Genomic DNA, 21,747 nt, shown 5'->3' with positions numbered 1-21,747 from the left:
TGTGAAAGATCCCATGATCCAAAAGCAGGAGTGTTCTCCCCGCTGTTCTGGCTAATATTTTAGCCCTTAGTTAACATCACTAAAAAAAACCTTATCTGCTCATTAACACACTGCTGATGTGGGATCTTGCTGTGCACAAATTGCCTGCCACATCTCGTCCATTCCAACAGTGACTACAGTTGAAAAAGTACTTCATTGGCTGTAATGCACTTCCTAATTGACTGCTGTACCTGCCTGTTAACCTTCCGTTAAAAAAAAAAGCCCCCAAATCCCTCTGAGTACCATCATTTACTTGTGTCTCGCCTTTTAAAAAGTCTGCTTTTCCATTTGTGCTACTAAGAGTGGATAATTTCACATTTCCCCACCGTGTTCTTGTCTAATCACTTAACCTGTTTATATCCCCACAACCTGCATTTCTCACCTCACTTTGTATCGTCAGCAAACAGATACATTACTCTCGGTCTCTTCGTCTCAGTTACTGATATAGATTGTAACGAGCTGAGACCCAATACTGATCTTTGTGACCCCACCACCCACCACAAACCCCACCCCACCCCCGCCATCCTGCCATGTGCTACAGACTGCTATCCCGAAAATGACCTGTTTAAACCTATATTAAACTCCATCCCCTGCCATACCTCAAGCAACATCCATTTGTACTTCCTGGACTCTCTATATAATCTATTCATTCCCTATAGAACTTTAACCGAGGTTCCAAATATTTTAAATATCAAACAGATATTGATCTGTTACAATTATGAAAGGGTTTGAGAGGATCGATGGTCACTAATAAATCCAATCGGGAACTCAGGAGAAACTTCTTTATCCAGAGTGGTGAGAATGGTGGAACTCCCTACCACAGGAGGCAGTCGAGGTGAATAGTATCGAAACATTTGAGGAGGAGAAGGTAGATAAAAGATTTCAGAGAATCATGCCATTCGGCCCATCATGTCTGTGTCAGCTCTCTGGAAGAGTAAACCACCCAATCCCACGCCCCATCTTTTTGCAAGTCACAACTGAACCTGCCACACTCTCAGGCAGTGCATTCCAGAACCTAACCATTCGCTGCGTAAAGTAGTTTTTCCTCATGTCGCTGTTGCTTCTTTTGCCAATCACCTTAAATCAGTGTCCGCTGGTTCTGGATCCTTCCGCCAATGGGAAGTTTCCCGCTATCTACTCTGCCCAGACCCCTCATGGTTTTGAACACCTCTATCAAATCTCCTCTCAGCCTTCTCTTCTCCAATCCATCCCCGTAACTGAAGTCACTCATCCCTGGAACAATTCTCGTGAACCTTTGCTGCGCCCTCTCTCATACCTTCGGATCCTTTGAAAAATGTGGTGCCTAGAACTGGATGCAGTCCTCCAGTTGAGGCCGAACCAGTGTTTGATACAGGTTCATCATAACTTATTTGAATTTCTATAGCACCTTTCACAACATCTAGATGTTCCAAATTGCTTTACAGCCAATCAAGTACTTTTAAAGCAAAAGCAAAAGCAAAATACTGCAGATGCTGGAAATCTGAAACAAAAACAAGAAATGCTGGAATCACTCAGCAGGTCTGGCAGCATCTGTGGAAAGAGAAGCAGAGTTAACGTTTCGGGTCAGTGACCCTTCTTCGGAACTGACAAATATTAGAAAAGTCACAGATTATAAGCAAGTGAGGTGGGGGTGGGGCAAGAGATAACAAAGGAGAAGGTGCAGATTGGACCAGGTCACATAGCTGACCAAAAGGTCACGGAGCAAAGGCAAACAATATGTGGAACTGACAAATATTAGAAAAGTCACAGATTATAAGCAAGTGAGGTGGGGGTGGGGCAAGAGATAACTTTTAAAGTGCAGTTACTTTGTAATGGGAGAAAAGTTTGAGAGAGGAACAGGTTATATTGATAGAAAAAGGTGAATGAGTGGAGCATACACACTGGCATGGACCAGTCGGGCTGAATGGTTTGTTTCTGTGCTGTAAATTCAATGCAGATAGGAGGTTCTGATGTCTGTATTGAGACAGCACACTCACAGGGTGCTTGCTGATTGATGTTCCAGGTCCCATTCACCCAGGTAGCAGTACCTCGTATGTCCACCTGATGGCAATCTTACCTAACAAATTGTGTGTTTGCCATAAACTCTGCTGAGATTTATGAAACTTGACACCATCCAGCACAAAGCAGCCCGCTTGATTGGCACCCTATCCACCACCTTAAACATTCACTCCCTCCACCACCGACGCACAGTGGCAGCAGTGTGTACCATCTACAAGATGCACTGCAGCAACTCACCAAGGCTCCTTCGACAGCACCTTCCAAACCCGCGACCTCTACCAACTAGAAGGACAAGGGCAGCAGATGCATGGGAACACCACCACCTGCAAGTTCCCCTCCAAGCCACACACCATCCTGACTTGGAACTGTATCGACGTTCCTTCACTGTCGCTGGGTCAAAATCCTGGAACTCCCTTCCTAACAGCACTGTGGGTGTACCTACCCCACATGGACTGCAGCGGTTCAAGAAGGCAGCTCACCACCATCTTCTCAAGGACAATTAGGGATGGGCAATAAATGATGCCCACATCCCACGAACGGATATTTAAAAAACATTCTCATCCCACAGCAGGCCTTGCTTTAGGTGAGGAAACGCCTGCAGATATTGTTGGATTACTCACCAACTGTCCTCTCATTCAAGTGGTCTGTTATGAGGAAAGATGGGCGACTCTTGGGCTCTTCGACCTGGAGAGGCAGCACCCAGGAGGTGGATCTTAGAGGGAGGGTGGGTGAAGGGAATGGAAAAAGCAACTCTGGAATTTTACTTTAAATTAAAGTGCAAGAAGTGCCGTCTGGGGCTGTGAACTTTAGGTTGTTTTTGTTTTGGGCAACAAGAAGATATTGAATGATTCTGTATGTTCCAATTCTGTAGAGTTGAGAGCTCGAGGGTAGTGTTTCCATTTCTGTGAGTGATTGCAGGGCACAATGTAAGTGTGCAACTGCACCTGACGCTACGAGTGTGTCAGTGAAGCCTGATGAAGTTGGTTACTGGCAGGAGCTGTTTCCGTTTTATATGTACACAAAACCAGCGATCGTGTGAAGCAATACCAAATGGGTCTGTTCACTAATGGGATACAGAAATAAATTCACTTGTGACTTTGTTGCTTGCAATTAGAAGGTAAATCCCCCCCGCCATGGCAGACTCAGATATTCCCTCCCTCCAGTCACCAATTGGTTAATAAGTAAATGAACCAATTGATTTCAGGTTTTAGGTGATCGTCACTGGACCAGAATCAGAGAGAATCAGGGACAGTGGAGAGGATGAGAAACCGGACACTGACCATCAAGAGGCCAGGACAGGGAGCGAGGAATAGCCGAGACCCTGGACCGAGACTGCAGAGATGCTGAGGCACTTGGCAATGACCGCTGGGAGGTTGGCACACTGAACGCTGACCAATGGGGTTGGGACAGAGGCTAAATGTGGAACAGCTTTCCTGTTTGGGCAGCTCTGGAATATGCCCAGGTTAAACACAGAGCCACTGGGCTGTAGGCACATATCTAACAATAAAGAGATCAGCAGCATTTCCGAGTTTGGACACAGACCTTTATGTAAATACGTTAAATACAATGGCATCCAACTGGAAATGCGCATGGCACGAATAAATTAATAAAAACAGACGGGACAATGGAGCAGTTTTGGGACAATATAAAAAAGGGGGAGATTCTGTTCCTTGTCGGGTGTAATAAGTAAAAATTAGCAAGAAAATCTCAAAGAATGTTCCAGAACAATGACAGAACATTGCACGAGTTAAATAAATACAGTAAACATCCACTTACAAAAGAAACACCTCAGGGTTTTACAGCTTTCAATGCAATGACAGCAAAGCTTAATTTACATTTTCAACAAAGATCGAACAGACCATATTTCAGCAAAGGACTCCCTCAGTGTCAGGGCTGAGCCAGTGTTTAAACAAGATACTGCCTGTGGGATGGGGGTGAGGTGGAAGAAAGTGGGGGTGGGGACGGATGAGGGATCCTAGTTCGGCATCTTTCTGGGATGAACTGGCACCGTCATGGGAAAGTTAGGGAGATCGGATGGGCTAAGTCCCGCTGGGATTGTCATCCCAAGCAACTGAGCCCAGCGGTCCACTGCAGTGCACAGGACAATCCCAGAGCAAGGCAGCCTCAGAGAGTCCTGGTCACTGACTCCCTGTGGCCGGGAGGAGGCGCAAGTTGGCGTGGATTGAACGATCGGATTGCAGCCTCTGCTCCGCTCCGCTCCCCTCCCCCACTGTCCCGTCTCCTTCCCACGGGTCTGTCCCTTGACAGCTCCCGGCCTCCTGCGTAACGACCCCAGGCCCAACGTGGTCTGTTGACGCGCTCGGGAAGTCCGACATTATTAAAACAAAGCTCTTTTAAATATCGAGAGTGCTTGGGTTAGACACATGCTCAATATGGATAGAAAGGAAACCGACACTCCATTCCGCATTGAAAAAATTAACACAACGAGCAAAAACAGCACCTTGAAAACATCCTGTCGCCAATTTAATCCAAATCTGGGAGCTCAGCCTGAGCTGGAGAGGGTCAACGATCCGTCTGTGATATGCGGGGGCGGGGGGGGGGGGGGTGGAAAACAGCAGCTAAGTTACATCGTCTAAAAGATCTTATGGAAGCTGCACTTTTAGCAGAACAGCATCTACAGGTCAGTCCGCTCCTGGACATATTATAACATGTGGGTCTGGACCCAGAGCTGTAGCAACCTCAGATTCTTTTTTGTCTCTCTGGGAGCTTTAATCAACATCACAACCCAATCTCACTCCCAGCAACTCAGAGACCCCTTGAGGCTGCAACAGGGTAACAGCAGTGAAAGGTTTCAAATTGCTTCAGGAGACAGGGGAGGGAGAGAGAGGCAGGTACAGCACGGGGTTAGATACAGAGTAAAGCTCCCTCTACACTGTCCCCTATCAAACACTCCCAGGACAGGTACAGCACGGGGGTTAGATACAGAGTAAAGCTCCCTCTACACTGTCCCCTATCAAACACTCCCAGGACAGGTACAGCACGGGGGTTAGATACAGAGTAAAGCTCTCTCTACACTGTCCCCATCAAACACTCCCAGGACAGGTACAGCACGGGGGTTAGATACAGAGTAAAGCTCTCTCTACACTGTCCCCATCAAACACTCCCAGGACAGGTACAGCACGGGGGTTAGATACAGAGTAAAGCTCCCTCTACACTGTCCCCATCAAACACTCCCAGGACAGGTACAGCACGGGGGTTAGATACAGAGTAAAGCTCTCTCTACACTGGCCCCATCAAACACTCCCAGGACAGGTACAGCAGCTTAATATAAAAAGTTCACTCTCCAACTAGTTACTGTCCACTGGTGCCTGGGCCTGCTGCTCACACACTGGTATCAGAGTCCCACATGTGCCCAGTCGATCAAAGGCAAAAAGAATTAAATTCCAGCGAGAGGAGACACTAAACTCTGTGCTTTATACGGAGGATCTGGAAGGAAGTGGGCAAGGAAGGCAAAGTGCAAGCTCAGGATGAGCAATGGAATTTTTAAGAAGAAAAACGTCAAGGCCAAGGTTCTCCAGCACAAAACATTTTTGGAATTCACACACGCACACACAAAAAAAATCCAACGATTCAGGAGGGGAGGCTGATCATCGTATTTACATTCAGAACCAGAAACTGGATGATGCTTTAAAGTAGAGTTGCAGCTTCTCCTCAAATGTGCATCTAGCTCACCCACAGAGCTGGCTCTGCAGGGTTAACAGTCAGGGGGTTCCAACCTCTGACCTGGAACCCCCAGAGTAACAGGAAAATAAAACAAGGCAGCGTTGTAATAGGAATTAAGAGAGTCTCTCTGGCCACTTGCCCGCTCTTCTCAGCTGCCAAGCGGGGCCTCTTCGCTCTGAACAGTCGAGTCAGTTCTGCTTTGTCATTTTTGAAAACGGGCTCTTTGATTCTTCCTGTCACAATAAACTGCACAACAGCTGCTTATCCCAACACCCTCGGATCTGCCAAAGAAAAACAACATTTATGTTAACATAGCCAAATATCCAAATACAGGAGCTTTAACAAACCGGAATTTGCAGTTGAGGCACATAAGGAGCTATTACTACAGGCAATCAAAGTGGTAGGTTTTGAGGAGCATCTTAAAAAGGGGGAAATCGAGGCGGACAGGTTTAGGGAGGGAATTCCAGAGCTTGGCACCCAGGCAGCTGAAGGCACGGCCGACAATGGTGGAGCGATGAAAATCGGGGATGCACAAGGAGCTCGGAAGGGCAGGGTTCTTGCAGGGTTGTATCGCAGGAGGAGGTTACGGAGACAGGGAGGGAGTGAGCCCATGAACAATTTGAAAATCGGAATTAGAATATCAAAATGGAAGTGCTGCCAGACTGGGGGGGGGGGGGAGCCAATGTCGGTCAGCGGCACCCAGGGCGATAAGTGAAAGGGACTTGGTGCGAGTGTGGATATGAGTTTTGGATGAGCTGTGATGATGGGAGTGCGAGGGGGGGGATCAGTGTGGTCACCATGAGCGTTTACCACACAAGGGTGAGAGGTCGCTCAACCTGCTGCATTCCTGCTGGCGCTTTGCTTGAAACAGCGAGCCTGAGTTTCATTTAACACATTGAATTGGGGTAAATTGTAGGGGTTTTCCCTCCTAGGGCGGGATTAGACCTCAGGATTCTCAGCATAAAGAACAGTGCGTCCAATTTCCACCCATAGATCTTCCAATCAATTGGGTGCAGACACTCAGGGCAGGATTTTCCCCCTGGGGGCAGGAAACAGAGGTTGGGACAGTTTCCAGGTCCCAAACCTGCACCCGGGGGTAACAGTCACTCACTGAGATTTTCCCTGGGGTGACCAATTAATGGCCAGAGGGTGGGCTCACCCCCAATTAAGGACGGTGGGCAGGTTCTCGAAGCTGAAGGGCCAGAGGCCTTCCAGCTAGAAATGAGCAGCAGGCTGCAAGAGAGGGTAAGTAAAGGAGAGGGTGCTTCAACATGGAGGTGCCCTCTCTCCAATTCTTTTTAAACTTAAATTAAAAAACGAACCTTGCAATAACTGACCGATTTAGGGGGGTGGGGGGGGGGGGGCGGGTGAATCCCCTCGACAGGTGAGCCTCTGGGCCTCTGGTCACTCCTGTACCCAGGCAGGGAGAACTTCCTGGCCTGCCTGGAGTGCTGGCCCCCAGTTTGCCAGTGGGAGGCCGGTTCCAGGCAGCTAAACTGGCCCCCACTGCTTGCAGGAAGCTGGAGGCGGACAGGAAAATCCCAGTCAACCTCTTTCAATTGGCTTCAATAGGCTCTTAATGAGCCACCTCAGCCGTGTGCGGGTGGGTAGCTCTGACCCAAGTCCCCCATCCCCCACAAAAATGCCTGGAGCGGGGGAACCAGCACGCTGGCTGGCGAGGCTATTTTCAGCGCCCGGCCCCGATCCCGGCCCCAGCCCTAGCCCTGGCAGGAGGCTGAAAATCCAGCCCCCCGGTGTCTGAACTCCCAGTGCATACGGCTCGGTCAGCGCCAACACTGACCCTGCTGGATTCACAACTCCCACTTACTTGCTGAGCGATGCTAGCATGAATATGTCCGGATCGAGGGGGTATCGGCCCGCGGGGTCCCTGAGGGGTTACCTAATTTTTAAAAAAAATTAAGATTTGTGTAAAAAAGACTGGCTACTTGAATTCTTGAGAAATTCACAGCATTCATTTAATAGCAGATGTTACAACATCCCTTGTTCTCTGATCCTTCTCACCTCTCTCTCTATCTCTCCCTATTTGATCAGTTCTGTTCTGGTCGTTCCCCCTTCTAAACATTCCTCTCTGTTCCCGCCTGAGCTGCCAATACCTCCTGGTTCAGTGACTCTTGCCTTTGAGTTAGTGAGTTCAAGTCCCACTGCAGAGACTTGGGTACAAACTCCAGGCTGACAAACCCTAGAACAGTACTGAGGGAGTGCTGCACTGCCAGAGGTGCAGTCTTTCGGATAAGATGTGAAACCCAGGCCCCGTCTGCCCTCTCAGGGCATTAAAAATCCCATGGCACTATTTGGAAGAAGAGCAGGGGAGTTCTCCCTGGTGTTCCGGTCAATAATTGTCCTTCAACCAACATCAATAAAACAGATTAGCGGGTCATTATCACACTTATGTTTGCGGGATCTTGCTGTGTGGAAATTGGCTACATTACAACACTGACTACAATTTGAAAATTATTTCATTAGTTATCAAGTGGAAAGTGCTATATAAGTACAAGTTTCTGTGCCTTGGCACTCAAGTCTCTTGCGATGACCCACTGACCCTACGTGTACCCTATCCTCACAAGTCATCAGTAAATCTGACCTTCACTACGACACCCCTCCCCCACCCGCCCGCTATCCAATCTCTCGGTTCATGCCGGAGGCAGGAATTTCAAGCCAAACTGTGACCAGCACTTACTATCCGGCTGCACCTTCCGTAGCTGCACACTCTGTGAGGTAATGGCGGACGCAGTCACCCGGAAGTTGGCTGGGAGGGTCTCAGACGTATCCGAGGTCATGTCGCGCATCTCCTTCGCCCGGAACCGCTTGCGCCATGAGGGGGCTCGGCTGAAGTTCTTGGTGTCGTCCTGAAAAGAATCGGGAGGGAAACAAAAATCCATTATTTGGGAGCAAAGGAAGAGGAGGCCATTCGGCCCATCAAGCCTGTCCTGCCATTCAATGAGATCATGCCTTATCTTCATCTTAACTCCGTCTATTCACCTTGGCTCCATATCCCTTAATACTCTTGGTTAGTCTTAGCAACTACATAGAACCTTGGCGAGAGCACACCTGGAGTACTGCGTACAGTTTTGGCGACAGCACACCTGGAGTACTGCGTACAGTTTTGGCGAGAGCACACCTGGAGTACCGTGTACAGTTTTGGCGAGAGCACACCTGGAGTACCGTGTACAGTTTTGGCGAGAGCACACCTGGAGTACCGTGTACAGTTTTGGCGACAGCACACCTGGAGTACTGCGTACAGTTTTGGCGAGAGCACACCTGGAGTACCGTGTACAGTTTTGGCGAGAGCACACCTGGAGTACTGTGTACAGTTTTGGCGACAGCACACCTGGAGTACTGCGTACAGTTTTGGCGAGAGCACACCTGGAGTACCGTGTACAGTTTTGGCGAGAGCACACCTGGAGTACCGTGTACAGTTTTGGCGAGAGCACACCTGGAGTACCGTGTACAGTTTTGGCGACAGCACACCTGGAGTACTGCGTACAGTTTTGGCGAGAGCACACCTGGAGTACCGTGTACAGTTTTGGCGAGAGCACACCTGGAGTACCGTGTACAGTTTTGGCGAGAGCACACCTGGAGTACCGTGTACAGTTTTGGCGAGAGCACACCTGGAGTACCGTGTACAGTTTTGGCGAGAGCACACCTGGAGTACCGTGTACAGTTTTGGCGAGAGCACACCTGGAGTACCGTGTACAGTTTTGGCGAGAGCACACCTGGAGTACTGTGTACAGTTTTGGCGAGAGCACACCTGGAGTACTGTGTACAGTTTTGGTCTCCTTTCCTGAGGAAGGATACACATGCCTTAGAATGTGTGCAAAGAAGGTTCACTAGAATGAAGAGATGAGGAGACACTGAATAGACTAGGCCTATAGTCGCTAGAACGTAGAAGAATGAGAGGTGATTTCATTAAAACATATGAAATTCTTAGAGGGCTTGATAGGGTAGACGCTGTGAGGATGTTTCCCCCTGGCTGGGGTGTCTTAGAATAAAGGGTTGGCCATTTAGGATTGAGATGAGGAGAAACTCAGAGGGTTGGGAATCTTTGAAATTCTCTACCCCATGGATGCTCTGTTGTTGAATATATTCAAGACAGAGATGAATAGGTTTTTGGACATTAAGAGAATTAAGGGATATGGGGATAATGTAGGAAAAGTGGGGATGAGACAGAAGATCATCCGTGATCTTACTGAATGGCGGAGCAGGCTCAAAAAGTTGAATGGCCCACTCCTGCTCCTATTCCATATGTTCTTGTGTTATGTTAGCCAAATCTATCGCTCTCAGGTTTAAAATGATTAATTGAGCTAGCATCTACTGCTTTTTATGGGAGCGAGTTCTACACCGTGTGTGTGAAAACCTCTCTCCTGAATGGCCTGGCTCGGATTTTAAAGGTCAGGTCTCCCTTGCCCCAGACTCTCCCACCATTGCAAAATGTTTCTCTCTACTCAATCAATTCCTTTCAAAATCCTAAAACCTCAATCAAGTCACGCATGAACCTTCGATATTCCAGGGAATACGAGCCGACTTTATGTAATCTTGCCTCACAATTTAATCCTTTCTCAACTCAAGCTCATTGTTGTCAGAGAAAGGAGAGTGTCTTGATCAGAACCCTGACCTCACTAAACCACAGCATATGCACTTAACAGGAGGGCCTATAGTCAAGGTAACAATTTCCCCCCAATTCTCTCCCCCCCCCCCCACCTCATCCCCAAGGGATGGGCTCATGCTGTGGTCTCAGAATCGCTATTTCTCTTAGGCGGCTATTTATGTGTCGGCCAAAACACCGAGTGCTGGAGAGCTAGTTGACTTTGGAGGGCTTCACAGTCAAACACTAGATCTCCCTCAGTGCTGAGCCCGGCCCAGCTTCTCATTTGAAATAAATCCCAACCTTGGCTTCAGAAGCCTATTTAAGGGCCTCCACTTTCTCCTCTCCTGACCCTCTCGCTTCCCACCGCTAACTATTATTAACTGGTACAGACGCGTGACAGTCCAGCCGTGTTCACACTAACCTCTTCGTAGCGTCGATCGGTTCCTTGAAGCAGCAGGTTTTTGAACTCATTTTCCAATATCTGACGGGCCTAGTGCAGAGAAAACAATCTCGTTGGCATCCAAAGAGTGTGCAGACATGATACTACATATAGCGGAGCCACCAGAGAAAACCTCCATAGGCATCAATCTATCCAGCACCTGTCTCCTGTCCCAACAGTCGTTTAACAAAGGCAATTTTCTTCAAGATAAATACAACCCTCCAAGATCTCCGCACTCCTCCAATTCTGCCCTCTTGCGCAGCCCTGACACCATCAGCGGCCCTGCCTTCAGCTGCCTGGATCCTAAGCTCAGGAATTCCCTCCCTAAACCTCTCCGCCTCTCTCTCCTCCTTTAAGATGCTCCTTAAAACCTACTTCTCTGATCAAGGTTTTGGTCGCCTGTCCTAATATCTCCTTATGTGGCTCAGTGTCAAATTTTGATCGATAATCGCTCCTGGTGAAGCACCTTGGGGTATTAATACGTTAAAGGCGCTACATAAATGCAAGTTGTCCAATTTTACCGTGAAAAGATCTAAGCATTTTTGTTAAAACAGGGTTTGTTCTTGTGGGGTGTGCATTGCTGACAAGGCCGCATTCATTGCTCATCCCTAGTTACTGTGAGAGAGTGGTGGTGGACCTTCCTGAATCACTACAGTCCTCGCGATGAAGCTTCTCCCACAATCTCCCTCAGTTTAACAACTAACTCCCCACTCGGAGAAGTAACATGGTCTTACCCAAGACTAAATCAAGCTCTTCTTAGCTTCCACGTCCCTTTGTTCCAGCGTCTTCAAATAGCCCTTACTGATCTTCCACCACCCAGCCTACATTGTCCTTGACCATGACTTCCCTTCAGTCTTCTCTCCAGAAGAGTCTTTGTTCTTTGAGCCCATCCTTATTTAGTTTACCCTCTAGTCAGTGCCTTTCCCAGCTATCTACATCCTTTCTGTAGCACCCAATGCTCCAGATAGAGTCGGACTAATCCTCCATTCCATATTGTCATGAACACGAGGATTTTTAATCCATCAGTTGGAAACCAGAATTAAACATGAAGAAAGCAGGAGGCAAAGAACTTGAATTGAACTTTAAAGAGAGAGCAGCAAAAATGGCCACCGCAATTTGCATCTAAACACCTCACATACCAAGGTATGGAGGTGGAGACGAATGTCTGGTTAATCTCCCACCAGAACAATGGCTTGTGAATTTTGAATGAGCTACCTGCCTCACCTCCATTAACAAGACATTCAAAGCCATCTTGGAACATTAACATGGGTGGAAACGAATCTCAAAGAGTAAACACTGAAACAATGGGGCCCTGAGAGATTGAAATTTAGGCATAATTTAATCAAATTGCAAAAGAGAATATATTGGACAATCATGTGACAGTCTCTCCATATGCAAAGGCTGGCAGTTTCTTTTCGCTACAGCAGACAAGTATGGTGTCTGTCTGTCTCCAGGCAACCCTGTAATTTTCAAACCCTGCCTGTGGGCTGCAAAACCAGGTCTATCATTGCTGCAGAGACCCTGGGGAGATAACCATCTACATCACTGTCTTCAAGAAAATCCTGAACCAGGTGGCCACTTCTATCAGCCAAAAACCTCAGGACCAAGAGTTCAGCCGGAAGAGAAGTGAATGACCAGACTCCACAGACTGTATATTCTTTTATTTGTTCTGGACTCTATTCTTCTTCACTCTGTAACCTACTTGCGTGTGAGATTTTGTGTCTCTTTGCGTGTATGTGAAAGTTGGAGCGTAGTTTATAATTTTACTTAGATCGGATTTTGGTTTTAAGTACAATAAACTAACCTCTTTCTTGTTAAAGCTCCAAAAAACCTGTCCAATTGATTCTTTTATAGCACATAAAAGGGTTAAACACTCACTGAATTAGTAAGCATATGCACTGTTTAAAATAAATAAACCCTGTTGAAGTCAAACAAGGAGAGTGACAAGAGGGGAGCCTTTGGATCCATCCCCACCTTATCCTAACAATATTCTATTCGACCCAAAGATTCTATCAGCTTTTTAATACAGCGGATTTGAGGGATCCATCTAATGCAACTCCCAGATCCCTCATCTGATCCCATTTATCGTGTAATCCCCATTTCTTGTTCCAGTCACGATTGTACATTCATCCACAGTTAAACTGTATTTGCCAACTGCCTACCCACCTCTCCAAAATGATCTAGATCCTGCAGAATTCCAACGTCATTCAACTTGACTGTCTGCCAGAACATGTTATTACAGGCTGAAGCCTCATGCGAGACGAAGCTTACTGGCATTTTCCGGTGAATAAAATCACAGATTTCCTGTTGCTGTTTTGAACAGAACTTGCCCTCCATTAAACTTTTTCCACCCAGAGAGTGGTGAGAATGTGAAGCTCACTACTGCAAGGACTAGTTGTGGCCAATCGCATTGATGCATTTAAGGGGAAGCTAGAGAAGTACACGAGGGAGAAAGGAACAGAAGGATCCATTAATAGGGTGAGATGAAGGAGGGTGGGAGAAGTTTCGAGGGTAGCATAGGCCTGCTGGGCCGAATGGCCTGTTTCTGTGCTGCAAGTTCTATGCAATTCCCTTGCCTCAGGTATTTCTGCACCACATCTATAAAACGAGAATCCAGGGACTCTGCATTGTCCGACAGCATCCCATAAGCAGAAGAGTGCTCCCAGCAGCTGCCTCCTCACCGTTAGATCAGGTGTTGGAGACTCCACTGTGTGTATACTTAATCCAAACCAGCATTTGGGATCAGTTGAGTGCAGAATTTTGAGAAAGGTTGTGTTACTGAGTTCCTTATTCAGCTACCCACCCCTCCCTCACTACCAACCGACCCAGAAAAACAATCCCCAAGACGCTGGGATTGAGAAGCTTGGAATAGACCGCAGTTCCTTCCTTCTCTGCACCAATGTTTCAAGTGAACAGAAGGTGTGATCATTACTAATCCTTGCACCCAGTGACTCATTATCATTCCCTTCCCTGTCCAATTCTCTCCCCCTCCTCTCCTGAAGACACCGACACTGGGATCCAGCTTCACAGTACCTCAAATGAGCAATGGCAGCTATTCAACCATGGAATCCATCGGACAGATCCAGTTCGCGCATCCCAGTGGGAATCACTGGACAGAGACGAGCGCGGGAAATGAAAGCTGATTTTGTGTTTTATTCCATCGCATGCCCAGTCAGGTGCGGAGTGTACATACAGCAGCCAATTACATGCCCCAGCCCAGGTCAGCTGATTTGGCAGAGACCGAGAATCCAAGTCGAGACCTTCTGCCTGGCTCAGAGGTGTCAGCCGTGACTCAGTGGGCAGCACTCTCACCTCTGAGGCAGAAGATCGTGGGCTCAGGTCTCACAAGCCGAGGTCTGAGCATAAAATCTAGGCCGACACCCCCAGTGCAGTACAGAGGGAGTGCTACACTGTCGGAGATACCTTCTTTCAGATCAGATATTAAGCCGATGCCTTGTCTGTCCTCTCAGCTTTGACTATTAAGGCAGAGGTAGATAGATTCTTGATAAGCAAGGGGCTGGAAGGCTATTGGGGGTAGGTGGAAATGTGGAGTAATCAGTTCAGTCATGAACTTATTGAATGGCGGAGCAGGCTCGAAGGGCCGAGTGGCCTACTCCTGCTCCTAATTCATATGCTCGTATATAAAAGGATCTCACAGCTACAATTCCAAACAGGAGCAGGGGAGTTCGCCCCAGTGTCCTGGGGCCAATATGTATCCCTCAACCAGCATTCTAAAACAGATTATCCGGTCATTATCACACTGCTGTTTGTGGGAGCTTGCTGTGTACAAACTGCCTGCTGCATTTCCTGCATCACAACAGTAACCACACTTCAAAAAGGACTTCATTGGCTGTAAAGCGTCCTGACCTCCAGCAACATTGTCCAACTTGCTCGCCCTCCTCAGAGTCACCATAGTGCCCCAATCTCCAATTCCTTCTTTCCCAGGACCTCAATAGCGCGCAACTCTTTCCCACCATCAAGATTCCCTTTCCTCCTGGGGTTGCCAACTCTGGTTGGATGCATTCATGGAGGTCCCATCATACATCCCTTCTGCCTCCAACTGCTTCACCCAGGCTAACAGCCTTTCTTGCTCATCACCAACAACTCTTCAACCAAAGTGTTCCAAGAAAACAGAACTCCTCCCCCCACCCCGACAAAATGCCCCCGTGATCTTTCTCCTGGGTGCCATGGAGATTAATCTTCAATTCTTGGAATCTCCAGCGCAATTCTGGAGGGTTGGCAAGCCCCGTCTACAATCCATTGGCCTTTAGAAACCCCAGGTTTGGTGTCACTTCCTCATCTTCTCTCCTGCTCTTTCCAGCTTTGTTGGTGTCCTGCACTAGATGCCCAGGGTCTCTCACTCATTGGCAGCTTTGCCTTCAGCTTCTGAGGCCCTACAGTCTGGAATTCCCTCCCTAAACCTCTCCTGTCTCTCTCTCTCTCTCTCTACTCCATTAAAATACTCCTTAAAACCTGCCTCTTTAACTAAGCATTTGGTCACCTTCTCGAATATGTGTGTGGGGCTCGGTGTCAAATTTCTGCCTGGTAACTCCATCATGAAGCTGCCTTGGGATGTTTTACTACATTGAATTGCAACTTGTAACTAAGACATCTCTCAGCTCCCTGCCTACCTGCGTGTTTTGCATTGGGATCTGCAGGAGGAGAGCAACGTCATTATGATCGAAGGTGTCGTCCAGTGCAATGAGGGCTCCATGGACCCCACTCTCCTGCAGGTTATTGCTGTACTCCTTCAGCCCGATGTCCTGTACCCAGCCCATCATTCGGTCGTTTGTCCAAACCATCACATCTACAAAGGACAGAAGGAGAAAGATTTGAAACAATCCTCGTAAATCTAAATCCTAAACACCAGGAGTTAAGACCGAGTGCAGACTTCAGGTGAAGTGGGGTTAAAGGGCCGGAGGTGGGGGTGGGGCAAAGAAAGGACTTGCATTTGTATAGCGCCTTGAACATTCCAAGGCTTTTCACAGGAGCGATTATCAAACAAAATTTGAAACCGAGCCACAGAAAGGAGATATTAGGAACATAGGAAATAGGAGCAGGAGTAGGCCATTCGGCCCCTCAAGCCTGCTCCGCCATTCAACTAGATCATGGCTGATCTTCTACCTCAACGCCATTTTCCTGCACTATCCTCATATCCATTGGTATCTTTATCTAGAAATCTATCGATCCCTGTCTTGAATGTACTCAATGACTGAGCCTCCACTGCCCTCTCGGGTAGAGAATTCCAAAGATTCACCACCCTCAGAGTGAAGAAATTCCAACTCATCTCAGTCCTAAATGGCCTACCCCTTATTCTGAACCAGTGTCCCTGGTTCTAGATCCCCCAGCCAGGGAAAATATCCTTCCTACATCAACCCTGTCAAGCCCTGTAAGAATTTTGTCTGCTTCAATGAGATCACGTCTCATTCTTCGAAACTCTAGAGAATACAGGCCTAGTTTCCCCAATCTCTCCCCATAGGACAATCTCATCATCCCAGTCTGATGAAGCTTCGTGCATAAGAACATAATAGGAGCAGGAGTAGGCCATTCAGCACCTCAAGCCTGCCCTGCCATTCAATAAGATCATGGCTGATCTGTCCCAGGCCTCAACTCCTCTTTCGGGCCTGCTCCGCATAACCCTCGACTCCCCGACTCCCCGAGATTTCAAAAATCTATCTACCTCCTCCTTAAATACATTTGGTGACTGAGCCTCCACAACTCTTGGAGGCAGAGAATTCCAGAGATTCACCATCCCCTGACAGAAGAATGTAAGAGACCTTCTTGCACTCCCTCTATAGCAAGTATATCCTTCTTTAGGTAAAAACAAAACTGGACAGCACAGTGGCGCAGTGGTTAGCACCGCAGCCTCACAGCTCCAGCGACCCAGGTTCAATTCTGGGTACTGCCTGTGTGGAGTTTGCAAGTTCTCCCTGTGTCTGCGTGGGTTTCCTCCGGGTGCTCCGGTTTCCTCCCACAAGCCAAAGACTTGCAGGTTGATAGGTAAATTGGTCATTATAAATTGCCCCTAGTATAGGTAGGTGGTAGGGAAATATAGGAACATGTGAGGATGTGGTAGGAATATGGGATTAGTGTAGGATTAGTATAAACGGGTGGTTAATGGTCGGCACAGACTCGGTGGGCCGAAGGGCCTGTTTCAGTGCTGTATCTCTAAATCTAAATCTAAAAGCTTGGTCAATGAGGTAGATTTTAAGGAGCATCTTAAAGGAGGAGATAGAAAAGTAGAACCCAAGGCCTAGGCAGCTGAAGGCATGGCTGCCAATGGCGGGCTTTCGAAAATCGCGCAGGCACAAGAAACCAAAAATTGGAGTGTTTTAGGGCTGGAGGAGGTGACAGAGACATAGCGTCTTTCACCTTCTCAGGATGTCCAAAAGCACTTTAGAGCCAATGACGTTATTTCGAAATGAAGTCACTGTTGTAATGTAGGAAATGTGGCAGCCAATTAGCGCACAGCAAGCTCCCACGAACACCAAGAATGAGCAGTTTGAATGATGTTGGTTGAGGCATGTGGCTATGTGAGGGTGTCACACAGATTCTATCCTCCTTCTCATGGCGGTGTCACAGCACCTCCACTGGAGAGAGTGTGTAATGACACTGTGACACGTTTACATAGTTTATCCATTAAAAACTTGGAAGCAGGAATTCTCTCTTTAGAAAAGAGAAAACTAAGGAAGAGTGACTCAATAAAAGTTATTAAGATTATGAGAAGGGGTTTGACAGGGTAGATAGAGATGTTTCCACTTGTGGGTGAAATCGGACCTAGGGGCCATGAATGTAAGATATTTACTGATAAATCCAATCGACAATTCTTTTCCCGGAGAGTGGTGAGAACGAGAAACTCGCTACCACAGGGAGTGGTTGAGATGAATTGCATAGATACATTTAAGGGGAAGCTGGATAAACATGAGGGAGAAAGGAATAGAAGGATATGCCGAGATGAAGAGGGTGGGAGATAGGTTCATGTGAAGCATAGACACTGGCATGAGCCAGGCGGGCCGAATGGCCTGGTTCTGTGCTGCACATCTTATGTAATAACGGAAAAAAATTGACAAGAATTGCGTAGAGACTGAGGATTTTTAATATATCGTACACATACAAATTCTTTAATAACACCTTTTTTCCCCCCTCATCATCCGTGAGGTGATGCTTTTTGCAGGAGGGGTTGCCTGGGCAAGAGATCTTGTTCTCCAAGGAAGTCCACCCGGTCGCCAGCCAGCGAACTGACCGCCCGAGATACCGAGCTCTGTACGGCAACTCTCAACACACTCACCCTTCAGCTGAATGAGGCTCCCCTCCCGTTTGCTCTCCAGCTCCTTCTTGTTGTAATTCAGCCGCTTCAAGCACATGATGCCATAATGCAGACTAATTCTGCAACACAGAGAGGCATTCAGATCAGGAGAGAAGGTCAACATTTTTTGGCAGGAAGCATCTGCTGCCCACACAAAATGGGCACAAACTGCACTATATACGTTGAAAAAAAAAACTTGCATTTACATAGCGCCTTTCAGGTTTCCCCAAAGCACTTTACAACCAATGAGGTACTCTTGAAGTGCGTCACTGTTATAAATGTAGGAAACGAGGCAGCCAATTTGTGCAGAGCAAGATCCCACAGACAGCAATGAGACAACCAGCTTGAATGATGCTGGTTATTGAGGGCAGTGCCCAACGAAAGACTGCACGATGAATTATTACCGCAGGCTGCTATGAGTTAGTATTGGGGGGGGGGGGGGGGGTGGCGAGAAGAGTGAAGGAGACTAGACCGTTTATGTGGCATTGGGGCAGTGCCAATTGAAAGGCCACGGCACACTATACCTGTGGAAACTGTCCACCATCTTCAGCTGGCCTCGAAGTTCCTTTTTGGTCAAATGGTCCAACATGCGGGCATCGACCAGCGACTCCATGAAGTAACTGCGATACTGCGGAAGCCCAAGACTGGGCAGCCAATCATTCCCCACCCACTCATGGTTCATATCGCCATACGCCAAGATCTAAAAGATCAATAGTCCAGAATTAAACCAGGCCTAAAAATAAAGGAACTGTACATTTGAAGGAGGGTCAGTGACCCTTCCATCAAACTCAATGAGCGTAGTTCCAGCTTCACTGACAATGCAAGAGGTCAAAGTGTTCGTTCAGGGTCAAAGGTAACAGAACGTCAAAGGCATTCTGAATGAAGCCTCGACTGATGCCCAATAGGTTACTTGAATGTCCTGTTGCAAATCAACCGCCACGACAACTTGAGTGCGTTTAACAATAAAATGTCCCAAAGTGCTTTACAGGAGTGTTACCAAATTTTACCCATTGGCACATGAGGAGATATTAGGACAGGGCATAAGGAGCATCTTCAAGGAAGAGAGAGAGAGAGAGGTGGAGAAGGTTAGGGAGGGTATGCCACAGCTTAAGGCCCCAGGCAGCTGAAAGGACGGTCATCAATGGCAGAGCGATGAAAATCAGGAATAAGCAAGAGGCCGGAATTGGAGGAACGCAGAGATTGCGGAGGATTGAAAGGCTGGAAGAGGTTACAGCTTCAACAAGACTGTTCTATGCAAACTAGCCACTTCACCCTTTTTCTCATGGTGACCCCTGCTAATGACCTAGGTTGCCATGGCAACATCCCTAGGCATTCGGTTGGTGTTGCAGTAAGTGACCACTTATGGTACATTAAAACCAACAGACAATTTAACTTAGATGCAACTGCACTTATTGGATAAAAAAAAAGAAAATGGGAGAGCAAAAATACTCGTCAGCAAAGCACTAACTATAAATGTGAGGATTATAATTTCTCAAAGCTTCCCCCTCTCCCCAGTTCAGTGACAACACATTTCACCAGTTCTGGCTTTACAATCTTTGGTTGATTCCGGGGCACTGCCAGTGGCTGTGTGTGCCACTTACTGACTCCAAGACGCTCGCTGCCACCTTAGGTTGCCAACTCTGGTCGGGCCTATTCCTGGAGCTTTCATCACATGACCTCTTGCCTCCCCCGACCCTGCCCTTCACTCTTGCCATTGGTCATCCGACATGTCCATCCGTGTGGTGCCCTGCCATTCCTCAGCCAATCGCAAAGCCAGCAGACTCTTCATTATCCAACTGGATGATTCTTGACCTTGCATTATTGGAGATTAGTCTTCAATTCCTAAAGGGTTGGCACCTTATTGCCACCAGGGTGCAGGCTAGGCAGCACTCAACAATGTAGGGACCAGGCCCCAGTGGCAGGAGGTGACATTAACCTACATCCCATTCCCCCATAGCAACATGGGCCTGCACCCCCACCCATCTCCCCAGGGTGACATCAGGTAGCACTTCCCCAGGTCCAAGCTACAACATCTTAAACAAGATTTAAATGGAAGACAAAAATGGAGAACCCACCTGGTCCCAGCTGATTTCTTTAGCCTCCTACGGTCGGAGAGGTTAAAAGTTAGTGAGGCAGGAGATGAAAGGATGCAAGAAAACAGTTAGTACAGTGTTAGTGCAAAGTTAGTGCTACATTCTACAGGTAAGTAGGGACACTGAGCCAGTTAATGGATATGGGGACTGGACGGGAAAGAGGAATTGAGGTAGAAGGTCAACCATGATCTTGTCGAATGGTGGATCAGGCTTGAGGGGCCATTTGGCTTAATCCTGCCCCTATTTCTTATGTTTTGACATAACAGGGCAGGGAATGGAACACATGAATCAATCTGAATTTGGGGTCTGCATCAAGAGAAACCTATTGGATACAAAACAGGGCTAGGACAACACATAGAAAACGCCATAAGAGACTGTCATCTATGCTTCACCTCTACTCCCCTGCGTTACCATCATATGACCATCGATGAGAGACCCCCTGCCAGGATTTCCTGCCACATAGGGCCAAGAAGGTTTATTATTTATTTGCTCTTGGGATGGAGTGACTGTGGCAAGGCATTTTGTCTAGCCAAGAAGCAGTGGTCTTTTACAAATGAGCACCTAGTTGGACCACTTCAGAAGGCAGGAGCGTGTGTCAGAGCAGTTATGGATTCCCTTCCCTTCCCCCTTTACTGAACAAGTTGAGTTCCCTTGCCATCTAGCCCTAGTTTGACACTACCAAGTCGCCCTCTGAATTGATCAACTAGTCTGGCAAGCAACATGAGCAAGCTACAAGACGGCTACCATTTCCTCAGGGCAGCTACTGAAGACAAAAAAAATAACAACTTTAGGAACAAATTTTATGTCTGTCAACGTTCCCATGTTATACATTCCTGTGTTGACATGAAACTGGCCACGTAAACTGGTCATGGTGTAATGATGCTCTCCCACCAGTAGGAGGCACTGAAGCGCCTCCCCCCCCCCTGCACCCCACCCCCCGACACCCCCTGGCCATAGGCTGTAATTACACTGTGACAAGTTTACATATGTAGTTGCCATTGTAAATGTGGACACAATGATTTAAAATGGAAATATATAAAATTAAGGACAGCTTCTTTGACTTTAACAGTCTTGAACCTGAGACTATGATCATGGTTTACTGGGCAGCAGTGATCCCTGCTCTCCTATATGCTTCAGAGACTTGGACAACCGACAGCAGGCATCTCCAAGCACTGAAGTACCACCAGAGGTGCCTCCACAAGATCCTCCAAATCTGGTGGCAAAAAAGGTGGTCCAACAGTAGTGGCTTCTCCCAAGCCAACCTACCCAAGCATTGGGGCGCTGATCACCCAAAACCAGGTCCACTGGGCGGGACACATCATCGCATGCCTGACACCAGACTCCAGAAGCAGCTGCTCTATTCAGAACTCGGTCGTGGCAGGAGACTCCCAGGAGGACAGCAGAATCGCTTTAGAGATGTCCTCAAAGTATCCTTGGAGAGATCAAACATCCCCGTCAACTCATGGCGAGCCCCTGGCTTGTGACCATCCGAGCTGGAGAATGTCCATTTGGGGAGGCATCGTACACCTCGAGGGACTTCGTCGGCAGCATGTAGAGGTGACGTCGAGGTGTCGGAGGGAAC

General features: G+C 47.8%; 1 protein-coding gene across 7 annotated transcripts in view; it reads right to left on the bottom strand.

The window, feature by feature from the left end:
* Nucleotides 1–3,584: 3,584 nt before the first annotated feature.
* Nucleotides 3,585–21,747, bottom strand: part of ppfia3 (PTPRF interacting protein alpha 3) — a 105,248-nt gene continuing 87,085 nt past the window's right edge. For 3 of the 7 annotated variants that reach the window (XM_068019709.1, XM_068019712.1, XM_068019715.1), the window contains 8 exons: nucleotides 20,148–20,174; nucleotides 18,597–18,772; nucleotides 18,055–18,152; nucleotides 15,398–15,573; nucleotides 10,749–10,817; nucleotides 8,420–8,588; nucleotides 7,550–7,621; nucleotides 3,585–6,002 (listed from right to left, as the gene is read on the bottom strand). In XM_068019709.1, the coding sequence (XP_067875810.1) occupies nucleotides 7,563–7,621; nucleotides 8,420–8,588; nucleotides 10,749–10,817; nucleotides 15,398–15,573; nucleotides 18,055–18,152; nucleotides 18,597–18,772; nucleotides 20,148–20,174 (774 nt within the window). In that variant the 3' untranslated portion in view covers nucleotides 3,585–6,002; nucleotides 7,550–7,562. Of the gene's footprint in view, nucleotides 6,003–7,549; nucleotides 7,622–8,419; nucleotides 8,589–10,748; nucleotides 10,818–15,397; nucleotides 15,574–18,054; nucleotides 18,153–18,596; nucleotides 18,773–20,147; nucleotides 20,175–21,747 lie in introns of those variants that run through there. The other 4 variants (XM_068019710.1, XM_068019714.1, XM_068019711.1 and 1 more) reach the window with 3 other exon arrangements.

This window comes from Heterodontus francisci, chromosome 41, assembly GCF_036365525.1.
Source record: "Heterodontus francisci isolate sHetFra1 chromosome 41, sHetFra1.hap1, whole genome shotgun sequence".
In the NCBI taxonomy this organism is placed as follows: Eukaryota; Metazoa; Chordata; class Chondrichthyes; order Heterodontiformes; family Heterodontidae; genus Heterodontus; species Heterodontus francisci.
Note: the sequence above shows the minus strand (reverse complement) of the source record. Positions and strands in the feature narration are given on the sequence as shown.